Here is a 14,993-nt window from a genome sequence, read left to right as displayed (position 1 = left end):
AAAGTTAAAAATACCACTATATTCTGTTTGCTTCCTTCAATGGATATTCTATAGCAAGACGCAGAAGACAGCGCACTGACTTTTCCAGTCCTACTCTCAGTCTGTAACGTGGTCCCACAGCCCCATCACCCCTCGCGCCATGGCATTTGTGTCTTCTGGTGGGCACCCTGACAACATTTTCACATCCTCAGCTGCACAGAGAATAAACCAGCAGCCCTGAGTGAGCCCTGGCGTTAAAATGTAGCTTATTATTTCCTCTCTGAAAGATGGGCCACTTTGGTAAACCAGCTTCTAGATCCTGTTGTGCTCAGGAGATTAGCTACAATCCCAAACCTGATACCAGGGTAAGAAATACAGCTACAGGTTTCAGCAAAGAGGTTTCCTGCAGAAATGAGAAGACTGATGGGAAGGAACAGGCTAAGCTTGCGACAACCAGAAAGCACATGTGCAAGTATTAATGAAAGGCCATTACGGAACTGTTTATAGAAAAACAACCTGTCGTTACCAGGAGCTACTTCTGGGCCTTCAGTGAAAAACAAAACAAAACAAACAAACAAATAAAAAAGTCAAAATAAAAGGGAAATTGACTGGAAACCAGAACTAAAATGATATAATATAGCAGTTTCCAATTTACTGATTTTTGGTATCTGTTTTGTCATTACTTCAAAACATAGTATTCACTGCCAGTTCAGAACACAAACCTACTGCCATTCCAGCTATTTTCCTCTCTGTGCTGTGACATTGCCCTCCCTCCCTCTTCCAGACCTCGCCTACGGGCGCCGTGCTTTATTGCACAAACCTATCTGCAGGACAGCTGCAGGGGCAGCTCTCTAAATGAGAAGATCAATAGAAACCAAGGGGGAAGAAAAAAGCCAAGATGGTGGATCAGCCAAGAACTCAGAAAAGCAATGTATTTTTGGTGGAGGAAAGAAAATATTAACAAAAGTCTAGTAAACCCCCTGCTCAAGTACATTCAAGATCATCCTTTATGAACAGCATGTCTTTTGTATAAAAACTCTTGCCATCAATGCTCAGCGTGAGTTAGGCTTACACAAATTTATGCAATCGGTGAATGATCAGCAAGTTTCTGACACCTGTATTTATGTTTGCAGGATCCCTATTTAGAATTTGACATGAACTGAGATGAACACAGAGAAAATGAGATTTGCTAATAAATACGGCAAAGAAAGACACAGGATATAAGGGCATGAGCCAGAACAAGTTTGTCATTCTCATTTTTCAATACGCACGCTCTAGCTCCCAGCTATTGTGTTAAAAAACAGACAGACATGGATTTTCTCATCGATCACAGTAACAAAGAGAACTACCTTCCCTCATTAACAGTCCACAGAGAAGACAGCACTGCACGTTTGTCTGAAGAAAGAGTTTAGGAAAGGGTCTATTGTCACATACTTGCAAAATACGGTCTCCTTCACGGATCCGGCCGTCTCTGGCAGCAATGCTGTTTGGATCAACCTGCATAGGACAATATTCAATAACAGCAGATGAAAATATTTTTACCAGAAACCAAACAGTGCTGCTGAATTTAATAAAGTGCCATTTTTACTCTGTACAGAGGTAATTTAAACCTTCCTTTACAGTCCTGTGAACTCAACCATTTTTTAAATAATTGTATAATCTTGTTTCAGATAAAAGCCTAAAGACAGAAGGGGTCAGAAGCATATGATTTTCAGATTAATACTCTTCTATGCCACCATCAGGCATTAACCTTCAGCTGTCAGAGCACTAAGAATTAACAACAGAGTCCCTGTGCTTTGGAAGTTCACTATGGACTGAGGTGATTCTGCAGCAGCTGATACCTCCATAAAAATGGGCCTGTATTTGGGAAAGATGCAGGTTTATTTTTCTTGCATGAAAATATTTACTGTGAAATGATTGCTTCAGTTTTCAATCTGTTATTTCCTCTGGAATTTTGCAGTTCTCAAGGAGACAGGAAGAAAAAAAGGGATCTATTTTGTATAGATCATTCACAGGTTCTGTATAAAGCTTCTGCTCTAAGCTAGTTAATTTTAAGTTTGTTTAACCTAAATAGATGTTTAGGGCTCCATTAACAGTTTATCAAAGTCACTATAGCTCATCTCTGAGCAATGCCCTACTGTTCATTGCAGGGCAATACAATCTATCACCTTTCACTTGATGGTTATCTTAAATCATTTATTTTGCTTCATCATGCCATAAGCTATTTTTTCAAACCAAGCGTTTGAGTTTAGCATCTGGTTTGCAGGTTACATCCTCTACAGCTGTTAGATATTATTTTCTTCTTGTGAACTGTCATAGAAAAAAAATGATTCCTAAATGTTTAATCAAGTACAAAAGACGACATAATTACATTCACTTTAAAAGGTCTGAGAAATTCCTACCATGCAGGAAAAACACCACATTTCAGATATAATTCTGGATTGTATTAGGAGGTTCCTGAATTTTCTTTCTCCTTACAAGGTCAAATAAACTTTAACAGCCACACCTACATAACTGTTGAAAGACTTATTCTTGGGTGGTTTTACACTAATTCCTCATTCTAGTTCCAGGGCTGTGCTTTTCAGCTTGACATTGCTGCTGACCTGCAAATGAATGACTTTCTTCATCCCTGTTTATTGATAAGTAGGAGAAAACTCTCTACGGATTCACTTTGTCCATAAGCTTCACTCAGAATTTGGTACAACATGTCACAAAAGCGACAAAGTTTATGGGAATTCAGAATTCAAATTATTGGGAATCCACTTCATCCAGGACAACCACCAGTGAGCTTGGACTCACAAGAGTTCTGCTTTATTCAGGGAAACAACCCTCTATGAGTCCCAAAGGTGGGAGTCAAAGGGAATTAACTGGAAGCCTTCTGGACTGACACTGTGAAACACTAACACCTTGTGATATGTGCTGCATGCCATGTTTTACTGGTACATCAATGAAAACTGAGGGATCCACCCATCTCAATATCCAGTACTCTATCTTTTGTTTGACCAAAAATAAATAAATAAATAAATAAATACATACATACATACATACATACATAAATATTAGGAGAGATCAGTCTTTTTGATGTATTCCCCTCCCAGGCTACTCCCTTTATCCACCTGTGGCATGTCTGTGATACCATAACTGTACCAAAACCACAAATAATAGAATAAGGATTGTCCACTGCTACGATTACTGAGGCTGTGATGGGGGAAATGCAAGCAGGGTGTGCAGCAGGCTTTCACCTTAAAAACTCTGCCTACTTTCCCACATAAGGGCAATTTTCTTTCAAAATTCCATCCGTGCTCAGGCTGCTTTACACTTCCCTAACTATGATGTTTTAGTTAAAAGCATTCAGATTAGAGAAGTGAGCTAGTAATAATTACAGTACTTGGGCAACATAATTTAAACTGATAATCTAAATGAATTGGAAGTGACATGTGCTGGCTGACGGCCGACATTTCCGCAGCCTGGTCTCAGAGCACTTGCTCTCACATTCCCCGATGTGCTCCCCCCACCTCAGCGCCACGTCTTTACCTCGCTGACGTAGATCCCTGTGTCTTCCTCGTCGTCAGTTCTGTAGCAGACAGTCAGCCCCAGCTTCTCCTGGCTGCTAATGCGGCACAGCTCCACCTCCTACAAGAAAGCACATGGCCTCACATGATGGCTTTTGCCAAAGTTGGAAAAAATTAAGTGACACAAAGGAGCGCCGAGTCACCAAATCCCTCCTGCCCAGCCATGGAGAAGTGACAGTCCTTCCTCAGTATGGTAAATCTCATGCCTACATGTCAAGATGTATCTGAGAAACTGCAGAAGTTGCAACTGCCCAGTCTCAAGACACTTCATTTTGTGTGCTTCTTTTAGGGAGAAAAATACTCTGTGAATTAAGGAAATTCCAATAGATCACAGGTTCAAGCTATGCAGAAATCATTCAGGAAGATATGTCTAATTGAAAAATATGGATGTGCATTGATTTTGCAGGTCTTTTTTTGCCTTTGGATAATAGGAGCTGACTTACAGTATAGTAATTTAGTCATTTCATAGTCATTTCATAGTCATTTCAGTCCTACCATGCCAATTATTGACTTATAGGATAGAGGACAGGCTGGCTACATGTCAATCAATCCGTCACACCATCAACACTCCCTTCCAACAGCAATGCAAAACATAAAGCAAAACCACAGCCTTCCATTAATATCACTATTCATTCCCCAGCCAGCTTAGTGCCATACTTTCCTTGCAGAAGTTGTTAGGTAATAGAAGGATGCTTCAAGGAATTTCCTGTGGAGCTGAACAGCCATGGCATCCTCCTCAATTGTGAGATGATGCAGAAAACATATTTTTAGTGCCAGATGTCCCAGCAGTGGCGTCTCATGAAAAGTGCAAGTTTTAGGGCAGATGGTGCAGTGATAACTACTACACACACACATTTGAGTTAAGCATCCTTTAGGGTTTCACAGGGGAATCATTCACAAAAATGCAAGGCTGTACTTGGTTTCAACACTGTGAAGCAAATAATTGCAATAAAGCACGATGAATCCTATAACACAGAGTATTAGCTTGGTTGCAAATGGAAAACTTCAGCTGATATGGGTATTTAAAAGGAGTTTGTAGATGACATTTGGAGCTTAACAGCTTCTGCTTCTTATAAACATAAAAAAAATGGAAAAAAAAAAGGAGAGAGAAAGAGACAAGAGAATCCTTCATAATACACTTTTCAGACTTGATACAGTGCAGAGTCACACATTCAGCAAGCATTAGGACAACCTCTAGAGCACAAGTCTCTCCCAGGGCACATGGACACCGCTGTGTCTGTTCTCTCCAGTTCTCCTGCAGCAGCAAACAGAGCCCAGTGCCAGGCTGTGGGGAGGGAAGCTGCATCCCTTGCTGCCTGAAACAGCCATGCACCACAAGCGCATACTTCCCCCTTTGGCTGGCAGGGAAGAGGAAATACCCGAGGAAATACCAGAAAGTACTGCCACTCAGGTATTGAACTTGTAGGTCAGTGGCAGTGACTTGGCTGTGCCACAGGTCCAGTACTTTCCTCAAACTTAGACTTTGGTTCTCTGTCTGTGATAAGGAGTTTGTCTCTCCCCATCCTCTGAGATGTCACAGAGATCAACCCACAAATGGGCACGCAGCAGGGAGGGCTTACTACTGTGCCCAATGGACGTGTGGGGACCAAGCATCAAAACGCCACAACTTACTGAAACCCGCCCCGGTCACATACTTAGGTTAGCCACCGAACACTGCACACTTTGCATTTCACAAAGTGCACTGCTGGGCTTGATCCCTTGCTCCCTCACCAATGCACAAATCTACACAGGCTCAGAACCTGCATAAACTATGTAAACTTATTGCTGGACTTTGAACATTCAACGTCTTAGTAAGAAAGTGTCAAAAATACCATGAAACTTGTAGTATTCTTTAGCTTTTCATAAGTATGACAGTCACTTTAAATAGCTTATCATGTGGTAAGAAATGGAATTAGTCGCCAGTACGTGCTTTATACATGAAAGAAGTTTGAAAGAAGAAACATGAGACCGTATTTTATTAAGGAAGAGAATTACAGTGACCTGATTTTGGCATTGGGAGTGAAAATATGTATACTGAAGGGAGGCCTATTCAAAACCCATAATAATTGATGCCTCCGGAGGGAAAGAACACTTGACTAGAACTGTAATATTAGGGAGGAATTACAGTAACAAAACAGCTTCAATTACAGCAACAAGGTATACTTTTAAGGAATAAAGAAGCTTGCAGTCCCTTAGAGGCCTATAAGGAAGCCTAAATACACCATAAAGGGCTGAGTCTGGGACCTTTAAATCAAGGCAAATGAGGAGCTGTACACGAGCTGAAATCCATTGACTTTCATTGTCCTGCCGGCACCACCCCCCCTCTCCCCATGATGAGGCTGGTCAGGGACCCCGAGGACCGCTCCGAGCGTAATTTCTTCAGCCAGGAATGACCTTGATGCTCTTGTGGATGATTTGTCTCAAAATGTTTGTTATTATAAAGTTGTACAAATGTTTCAGGCCACAAATGAGCTGAATCCTTTCAGCGTGCACTGGGTCAATGAGCAGCATAATTTAACCATTTAGGGCATGAAAGTGAAGGAAAATGAGGGCAACTCTAGAGGCTCCATCCTGGGAATGCAGGAGGTTTGCTAAAACCTTCTCTGGGAACTGGCTGCTGACAAACACCATTGACAAATATCCACCGACTGGGATACAGCACGCCTGGCTGTGCACAGTGCTTGCATTGCCACAGCCTTCGTTTCTTTTCCCTGTAACAGACCTCAGAGCTGAGATCTGTACTCAGAAGTCTTGGGACTACTCCTTTCCTAAATGACTGTGCAAGGTGTAGTTTGATGACAGTGTGTGTGGCTGTGGCCGCTTACAAGCAGTAGATACCCACAGTAGTACTCAGGGACAAAAGCTGATTGCCTGATAAACATTTCAGGTTTTTCAGTCTAGACTCAAGAACACACTCAAGTAATATTTCATTCAGACTAAGGATGAAGTTGGATGAGGTCTCTTGCTTTGCACAAAAGCCATTCCAAATAAATACGCTTTCTCCATTGTGCATCTGCAGTGTTAACCTCACGACATCTTTTTATAGCAAACACAACACATTCTGATCACTTTCAGGGCTAAAAACTTCTTTTTATAAAACATTAAATCATCTCTAAGATCTAAAGTCCACAAGCTCAGTCTAGCTGGTGACTAACATGCACATCTGAAACAACTTCAAGAGAACAGCAGCAACAGAGACACGAGAGAACCTGGACCCTCATGGTCAGAAGCATTTGACATTTCATTTTGTGACAGATACTTTAAATTTTTTTTTTTCTCTTTTTTTCTCCCTACTGGTCTTAAACAAAAGAAACAGTAAGTTTGGCAGCAGTAATGATATTGTAAGGATGTGATCTCCTTTTAAATCCCTTTAGATACACACATGCATATAGTTGCTTTCTTCTACCTTTTGGGGTTTTGTGTGTGAGCATGTAGGAACTGAACTGTCTTCAGATTTCAGCATTTTAAAAATCTGTGAGAAATAATATTTGGGGATTCATGAAGTGTGCTGTCAGACAGATGGTGGAAGGAGAGGGACTGAGGAGGGCGCTCAGGAGATGACAGCCTCCCCCTCTTTTGGGCACTCTGGGGGCAGCCGCCTCTCAACATGAAGGTATCTGCTGCCAAGTGACAGAAAGCAATGCCAAATTGCTAAATCTTTGACTTGCTGCTTCTTTCCTCTCTGTGGGCAGAACAATAACTCAGTGCTTTGCAATGGTGAAGACAATACTTTTAAGAAAATAATTTATAGCAAAACCCTTTAAAGATAGGCATGGAAATTAAAATAAGAAAGACTAGGATTTAAATTTAGAAGGTAGACCATTTCTTCAGACATGGAAAAGACAGCAAAAGGGTAGAGGTCATGCTCTTGAAGGACTGAAAACTAGTTATGTTGGTTGTTCTCTAAAGCGATGGAGTGGTTAGTGGCTGCAACCTCTGGCTCACAGTTAAAGGCCATCTTTTGCTTCAGTCATGGGAAAACCAGTTTACAGGCTGTCAGCCCCAGGAGACATAAGGCCAAACAGGGAGCCGTCACCTCTTTGGGGTGGGAAGGCTAGGTTAATACTGTCATTTCTCTCGAGTGGTAGAGAAGTAGGTTATAAATGTCATCTAATGACCTGGTGGCTTCCTAGAATTGCTGAAAATGGGTAAGGAACATTAAAGGAGACCTTGGTAAATGTTTGCATCAGTTTGCAGTTACCGTAGGTCTTTCTACTAAAAGCTAGATTACAATGAATAAAGCTGACAGCCTGTTAGAAAGCAGAGCATGAACTTCAGTGGCTTTTCTTGAAGAACCCTTTGGAGGTAAAAAGAGCTCTGAACTCCTCACATTTTTCTGCCACACACTGGTAAACAGATTACAACCTAAGAGGGAGGTTGGTGAAGTTTCTTCTCGCCGCACTTGTCAAGATGTTGACAAGTTATCTATCCAATGACCCTATGCTGGAATAATTGCACACATGGAAAGCTTACTTTGCGCCATTTTAACTTGCTGATCCCTCTGACAGTGGCCTCTGGGAGGCCATGCACATCTGTGAATCCTCCCTTGATTTCCTGTCAGGATTGGTTACTCCCTGTTAAACCCATTTATACTGTGGCAGAGCTCTGCTCCTGCCTCACCAGTGCCTCTCAGCCCCTCATCACCCTTCACCCTGTTCCATCCCATCATGGCACTCCTCTCCACAGACACAACCCTCTGTCCTCACCCTCAAAGCCCTTCTCAGTTCACTCTTTTCCAAAGTGATCCCTCACCTGTATTTGCACAGGCAGCAGCTTCACTCACCCTTTTCTCCCATTCCTCCCAGGCACATCCAATCTCAGTAAATGCCGATATTCACATAGCCCCTGCATCACCTTATTTTTACTGTCACATTATAAACCATCCTGTTATCATGCCTATAAAAATCTGTAAAGTAATTACTGACTGGTAAGCAAGAAATCCCATCTACTAAAGTGACTGCTTCACTATGTATAAATCACGAATACAGCTCAGCACTGCTGAAATCAGGAGCTGGACTTGATGATCATTGTGGGTCCCTTCTTATCCCTAACTGGGGATGTTCTATGATTCTATGAAGCAACTTATTATTACAGCCACTTTGTTCTCTTTCCTCCCTCTCAGCCTCCAATCCTTCATATGCCTGTCTTCTTACACTTCTGTGTGCTGCAAAGAAATTTTTGTACAGGTGGGAAAAGAGTCAAACAAGAAATTAGAGCTTAATATAAACTAGTTACAATGGATGCCAAGTTATTCTTTTTTCCATGGTTGGAGCTTCTCAAAACCCAAACAAGTACTTCCAGTGTTTGGAAGCAACTGGGTGGTCTTGAAGCTCGGAATAAACTTGAGATCTGACATGTCCCCCACCGAGAACTGAAGAAGAATGAGTGGATTTGGGGAATCTCTGACACATTTTGTGATAGTATTATTTGTGTTAAATTTGACCTACTGCATCCACAGAATGAGTAAAGACATTGATTGAGTTCTTTACATAGAACTTTACATAGAGCAGTTCTTGGGCTGCTCTAGTGCAAAGGAGGTTTAAGGAGAATAACACTGACCTAACTCTAACGGATTTAGTGTCCAGTTGATGGACACTATAATATTGTCTTGTATCCTTTTTTGTCCATTTTTCATTTCCATCCACTCATGACTTACTAACTGTGAAATGCATTAAGACCAGTTTACTGTATTTACTGTAGACTATTTTAACTCAGAAGAGTTAATCAATAATTCAACATTATCCTATAGTATCGTAAATGGAAACACTACATTTAGCTACCTCATATCCAAACATGGTGTCCTAGAATGGAAGTTTCCAGATACTATGCAGACAAAATAAAACAAACAAACAAAAAAACCCTTGAAGATCCCCTTTACAATTACTTTGTATAAGGAAACATGCAGACCCATTTCCAGAATTTAAACTCCCCCCCCCCCCGAAAAATCATTGTATGCATTTTAGATTACTGGGCACACATTTGAAATTCTTACCTGGAAGATGATACCTGGAAGATACTGGGGAAGAGAATTTTCCCTACTTTCTCAAATTCACCATCATTTTGAAAAATATTTAATGGTCTTTCCTTGTAGGATGGTCTTTTCATTGGTTTCCAAAAATTTTCTGCCTCTAAGTCTTAAACAAAAGCTTTGACCAATTAGAAATTCTCACAACATTAGCATTTCCTGATATAAGTTCAAAAATCAATAATGTATGGAACATAGCATTAAATATTAATAAAGTTCAACAACTTAAATATAAATCTTAGAGACTAATTTGGAATCTATTCCCTGTTCACTTGCAACTGCTTTGGTGTGGGCACTTCACATAACTTTTTGTGACTTATTTTCTTCATCTGTGAAAAAGGACTGCAATGCAAACAGCACAAGAATAGCATAACATAAAGAAATAAATTATTATAGAGTGTTTGAGAAGCACTGTAGAAATATTATAAATATTCTATGTCATTCCATTATTCTCTGGCTGTATAGCAATTGTTGCACACTACTATAAGGACCAAAAGACTATCAGAATTGTATTAGCTATTGTGTTCCTCTCACCCGTACAGTATAACTGAGTAGTATGTCCCTTGAACGCTGCTAACACCATTAGAGGGGGCAGCATTGAATCAAAATACAACACATCTACCCCCCCGCGAAATGCTTGTGATCATTTCAGTTAATATTTAAGTCCTCGTTACAATGAGGAAATTACCTCACTGACAAGATGTAGTCAAATATGAAATTAATTTTAATCAGTGTTATGCTTTACAGTAATGGAAATATGATATTTTAAAACCTGTTATTCATAATTCAGGGATTGTATTTTTCTGACATGGTAAGTTGGAGGATCCTAAACACATTCTGTTCATGATACAGTTGAATATTTCATCTCTTAGCATTAACTACCATCTACCCTGTTCCACTGAACTCTATTACCTTTAGTTGAAAAGAATGTCAGTTTTTAATGCTCGTTATATGTTCTGTGTAGTCTAGCCTGCAAAACCAAAACACTGTGCTCCTGTGCTCTATTCCTTCTCTCCTTTGAACAACTATTTCTGAATGAAAAAAAAAAAAGGAAGTTTTGGTATTTACAAGAATGAAATCTCCAGGTTTTAAATTAGGAGCCAACTCAACACTACATATATAGCTTTTAGAAAGGGAAGTCACTACAGCCTGTGGGAGGATTCCTACTTCACCAGAAGAAAGATAAAAAGCTGTCAGTCTGAAAAAAGTCTTTGTGTGGTGAAACATATGATAGAACTGAGATATACTCTATCCTAAAATGTATGAAAAAGCTGAGTCTTGGCACAAATCTCAATTCAAGCCCACAATAAAATAACATGTACTAAGGTAGTAGAATTCAGAGTCAGGCAGTGCATTGCTGTGGGGTCAGCAATTTTTCTGTACCATACGATGATTATTAGTATCTCTTGGATCAAAATAAGATTACAAACTGTTACTAGTTGCTATTATTGCAACATCAGAGAAAAAGAAAAAAGTCATAGCCACCCAGAACAATACAGGTATTACCAATTAGTGAATTATTGCCCATCTCTAAATTGCAGTAAGTGGCCACGTGCATATTCTCAAGCAACTCCAGGTGTGAACTGAAACACCTTTATGTTCTATCCTCTTACAGACCATTATCAGGCAGAGCTCCAAAGGGTTTACACAATTTATCTCACAGCTGGCATGACCTAAGAGTTTGCAAATGCTAAATTAACAAGGTTTAGCTGACAGTTTATCTTTTTTCCTCATTTTTTTTTTTTTCATAAGCATCTGTAAAGTGGTATTTTAGTACCAGGCTAGTTATTCTACATTGTACCCTTGATTTCACCTTCAGAAGAAATCAAGGCTTATTGAATGCAGTGAGTACGCCCAATATCTGATAACCCCAGGTGAAGGAGGGTAATATTTTCCATAAATTTTAAGAACAAAACCAATGTAATAGAGCAAAATAAGAAAATACTTATCTCTATCTCTGCTTTTCCTTTTCATCTGTAGTAATATCCAAGTAACTGTTTTAATGTTCATTTTGTTAATGGCATAATTAACAAAATGATTAACTGAGTGAATGAAGCAGAAAAGGCCAAGAACAGAGTACTTACAGAACAGATCAATGAAGAATTAACTGAGAAAGTACATTAAGGTCTGACTTATTTTAATAAATCGTTTATAGTTTAAAAAAAAATCTTCATTCATCTGAACTAGTGTCATTCTTCTGAAGCATCAAACAGAAGTGCAAAGGGACTACAGACACCTTAAAATTAAAGTTCATTCTTCAGTATCTTCCTGTGCTGACATCTTTATGGGTGAGATCAACATCCAGTTTATACGCATAGTTGAATTGTGGCTGCTCTTTACACTTTCAGTCAGGGTTACTATAAGAAGGTCGTCCTAGCAAAGTCAGATTGATTTTATCAGCTTCTTTCTAGTTGTTTCCGTAAACTATGGAAACCAAGAAAAGCCTGCTCCTAGTCTCATTATTTTGTTTAATAATCCCATTTTAGCAGTTCGTATTTCATTCCTAGGAATGATGGTGAGCACCCATACATTTATCAGGCAGAGCTCAAAATGGCAGAGCATCCTAGCACTCTATCACCAATCATATTCACCTTCTTGGTTTTATTCTCCATGTAGCTAGAAGGATACGCCTTATCCAGACTGCCAAATCACCCGTCATTTAGGTTGCTACCTTCTATAGTGTTTAATCTTCATAATGCCTCCTACTCTTCATCACTGGCAAGTAATCATGCTCATGAAATAAAAACAAATAATACAAACAGAATCAGAGTTATCCCTCCATTCTTACAGGAACAGGCTGACAGTTCAATCTAATGAAGTCCTAGGAGGGTAAAGAGCTAACAGTGGAGCTTCTACAAAGAAAAATTTAACTCAAGTTCAGAAGCGATGAGAATGGTATTACGTGTTACATAAAAGTATACGCTACAAGTGAGTGTGGGTATAAAACAGAGGAAACAGTCTGGGTTTGCAACAACAACAACAACAAAGCCCCAGCAGTAGAATATATGGTGTTCTTCAGAGTTTCTTTTAAAACACCTTTTATTTCATCTCTGAATTTGTTCTATGCAACCAGAAATGTGACTGTCACATACAAACAATCAGGGTGTGGATAACAGGCAAGACTACACACTTAAAAGAGAAGCTTGGTGTTTCAAAGTGTTACATTACACTTCCCCAAATCATGTTTCCAAATCATGTTAGGCATGTCCTTTGTTTAGCAGCAACATCTCTAACAATGACCAGAAGTAATTTTATGAAATTCAGAAAAAGATGTGCAAATCCTAGTATCACTAGAAATCATCAATTATATTAAATACAATCTTTTTTTCCCCCTCGAGAGCTACTAATCTCTGTTTAGATGAAGAGAGTCTGCAGTGCTACCAAAGTTCAATTAACAAAGTGATTTCTTTTTAAGTTACCTATTTTGTATTCAGATTTGAGAGGTGTTAAATATTTAATTGTTTACATGTATCTTCACGTGTCTGTGTGGAGGGAAGGGAAGGGAGTGCGTCTAAGTTTATTTATAAATGTATATAGTTAAATACTATGTGCATACATGTATCTATGCATGTGTGCATATGTACCTATGTAAGTAGGTGCCAGGCAGGTCAGTCACTCTGCAGAAGAGTCTCCCTTAGTAATCATCAAACACTAAATCATTAAGAGCATGATTGCAACTCCTAAAATCATAGAGATATATTTCTCACCTATAGTGGGAACGCAAAGTGTCTGATGATGCCACAATTCACAAAACCAGAGCAGGGACATTTACAGCCATCTCGGGACTCTACTTTTTAATGGTGAACCATGTGGAAACCAATTATTTATTAATAACAGCAATAGCAGAAATAGCAAAATGAAACAAGAATTTTCAGTCTGCTGAAAAAGTTCACCTGCCAAAAGCTACATCAGTAAAACAAAAAAACCCTTAACTTCACCTCCCTGATGCCTGTGCGTATAGCATGGGCTATGATAAAGAAACAGCTCACAGGAGAGATTACATAAAGGAAATGGCTATGACTGCAGCTTTCTTAAGTACATTAATAAAAAAAGCTCAAAAATGCCTGGGATTCTGGGACTGCCAGACTGAAGGCAAGCTATACAGCAGGCAAACAAAGGCTTCATAGACCTGGGAACTATCATAAGGCCATCAGGAGTTACGCTCCCTTGTCAAAAGGATTTTCCAGGAAATACGTTAATGCCTATGTAACGGAGGGTAATTGTAGGATATGTAGCCGAAGTATTCAGCGTGAAGCAGTGTGTGATTAAACTGCCCTCCACTTCACAGGTCACTGCAGGATCCTCTTGCATTTTTTCCACAAACAATAAACTTATACCAAAATGTTTGTGGATTTGATTTACAAACACTGACCACTTCCACTGGAGAAAGAATGCTTTCATCAAAAAGGCCCTTAAAAGGCTCTTAACTCCTCAGGCACCTTCACCATGGCAGGTAATAAGCATCTCATGATTTTAGCAGATTACATTTCAGTTTTAGAAGCTATTTTGTAAATGAAAATGGAGATTTGGTAAAGATCAAGATTTTGGTTTTAAAGCTACTGACGTTCTTGACTTGTGAAAAGAACTTAAAGAAGTAAGTTATTCTTTTTGCCTTCTCTAACACTCCCAGTGTGTTCTTTTATGCAGATTTTACATAGACAGGCACATCCACAATGTACTTGGGGGCTATTTGGATGGAAATAGAAAAGCTATGGAGCAAGACAGAGCCAGCCTAGATGTAAACAAGCTGGAACTGCTGGCAGCTGTGCTGTTACAAATAAAATTGCATTCCCCACTGTCTTCTCACTTATCAATTTTGACAGAAGACCGTCCTGACTTCTCATAAACAGCATCGAAAAGGACAAATCACATTGGGTGTCAGATTTGCCAGAATGGATTTGGTTGGTAGCTTACCACAAAGAAACAGAGGGTTATCTCCATTCCACATGGTGGGGAGAAACAATGCTCTGTCCAAGGGGTGGGGGCTCTACTTTCTAGGATAAAGTCTCATTTAATCTTGATTTTTTTGAAGTCTGTTTTAGATTTGAGAATCTCTGATACAAGATTTGTTTACATCAAAACAGAACGGAAAAATATCAGCAAGCATTTCTCAAATGCATAATACAAACACAAATACAACATAGAATGAGAAATATTTAAAAACAAAATTACTTTCCTGCTGATCCCTGCTTTATAGCTACACTTAGAGCCACATGCTGCTTTGTATCCAGACAAAGAATGTTCTGGGACAGCAGGATGCTGTAGACAATGATACCATTGTTTAAAAAAAAAAAAAAAAAAAAAAAGAAAAAAAAGAAAGAAAGAAAAAAAAAAGAGTAGTAGCAGAAAAAAGCAGAATTAGCATGCTGACGCATAGGTACCTAATAATAAAATATCATCTTGCAACTGTGTAAGCA

The 14,993-nt window shown here is 39.4% G+C and overlaps 1 protein-coding gene across 5 annotated transcripts in view; it reads right to left on the bottom strand.

Annotated features, from left to right (window-relative positions):
• The window catches only part of PDZRN4 (PDZ domain containing ring finger 4), a 269,511-nt gene that overhangs the window by 13,763 nt on the left and 240,755 nt on the right, over positions 1-14,993 (bottom strand). For all 5 annotated transcript variants that reach the window (XM_066991970.1, XM_066991964.1, XM_048065897.2 and 2 more), the window contains 2 exons: positions 3,514-3,612; positions 1,414-1,476 (listed from right to left, as the gene is read on the bottom strand). In XM_066991970.1, the coding sequence (XP_066848071.1) occupies positions 1,414-1,476; positions 3,514-3,612 (162 nt within the window). The remainder of the gene's footprint in view (positions 1-1,413; positions 1,477-3,513; positions 3,613-14,993) is intronic.

The sequence above is a fragment of the Anser cygnoides genome, chromosome 1 (genome assembly GCF_040182565.1).
Source record: "Anser cygnoides isolate HZ-2024a breed goose chromosome 1, Taihu_goose_T2T_genome, whole genome shotgun sequence".
NCBI classification, from domain to species: Eukaryota; Metazoa; Chordata; class Aves; order Anseriformes; family Anatidae; genus Anser; species Anser cygnoides.
This window is presented reverse-complemented; position numbering and strand designations above follow the sequence as displayed.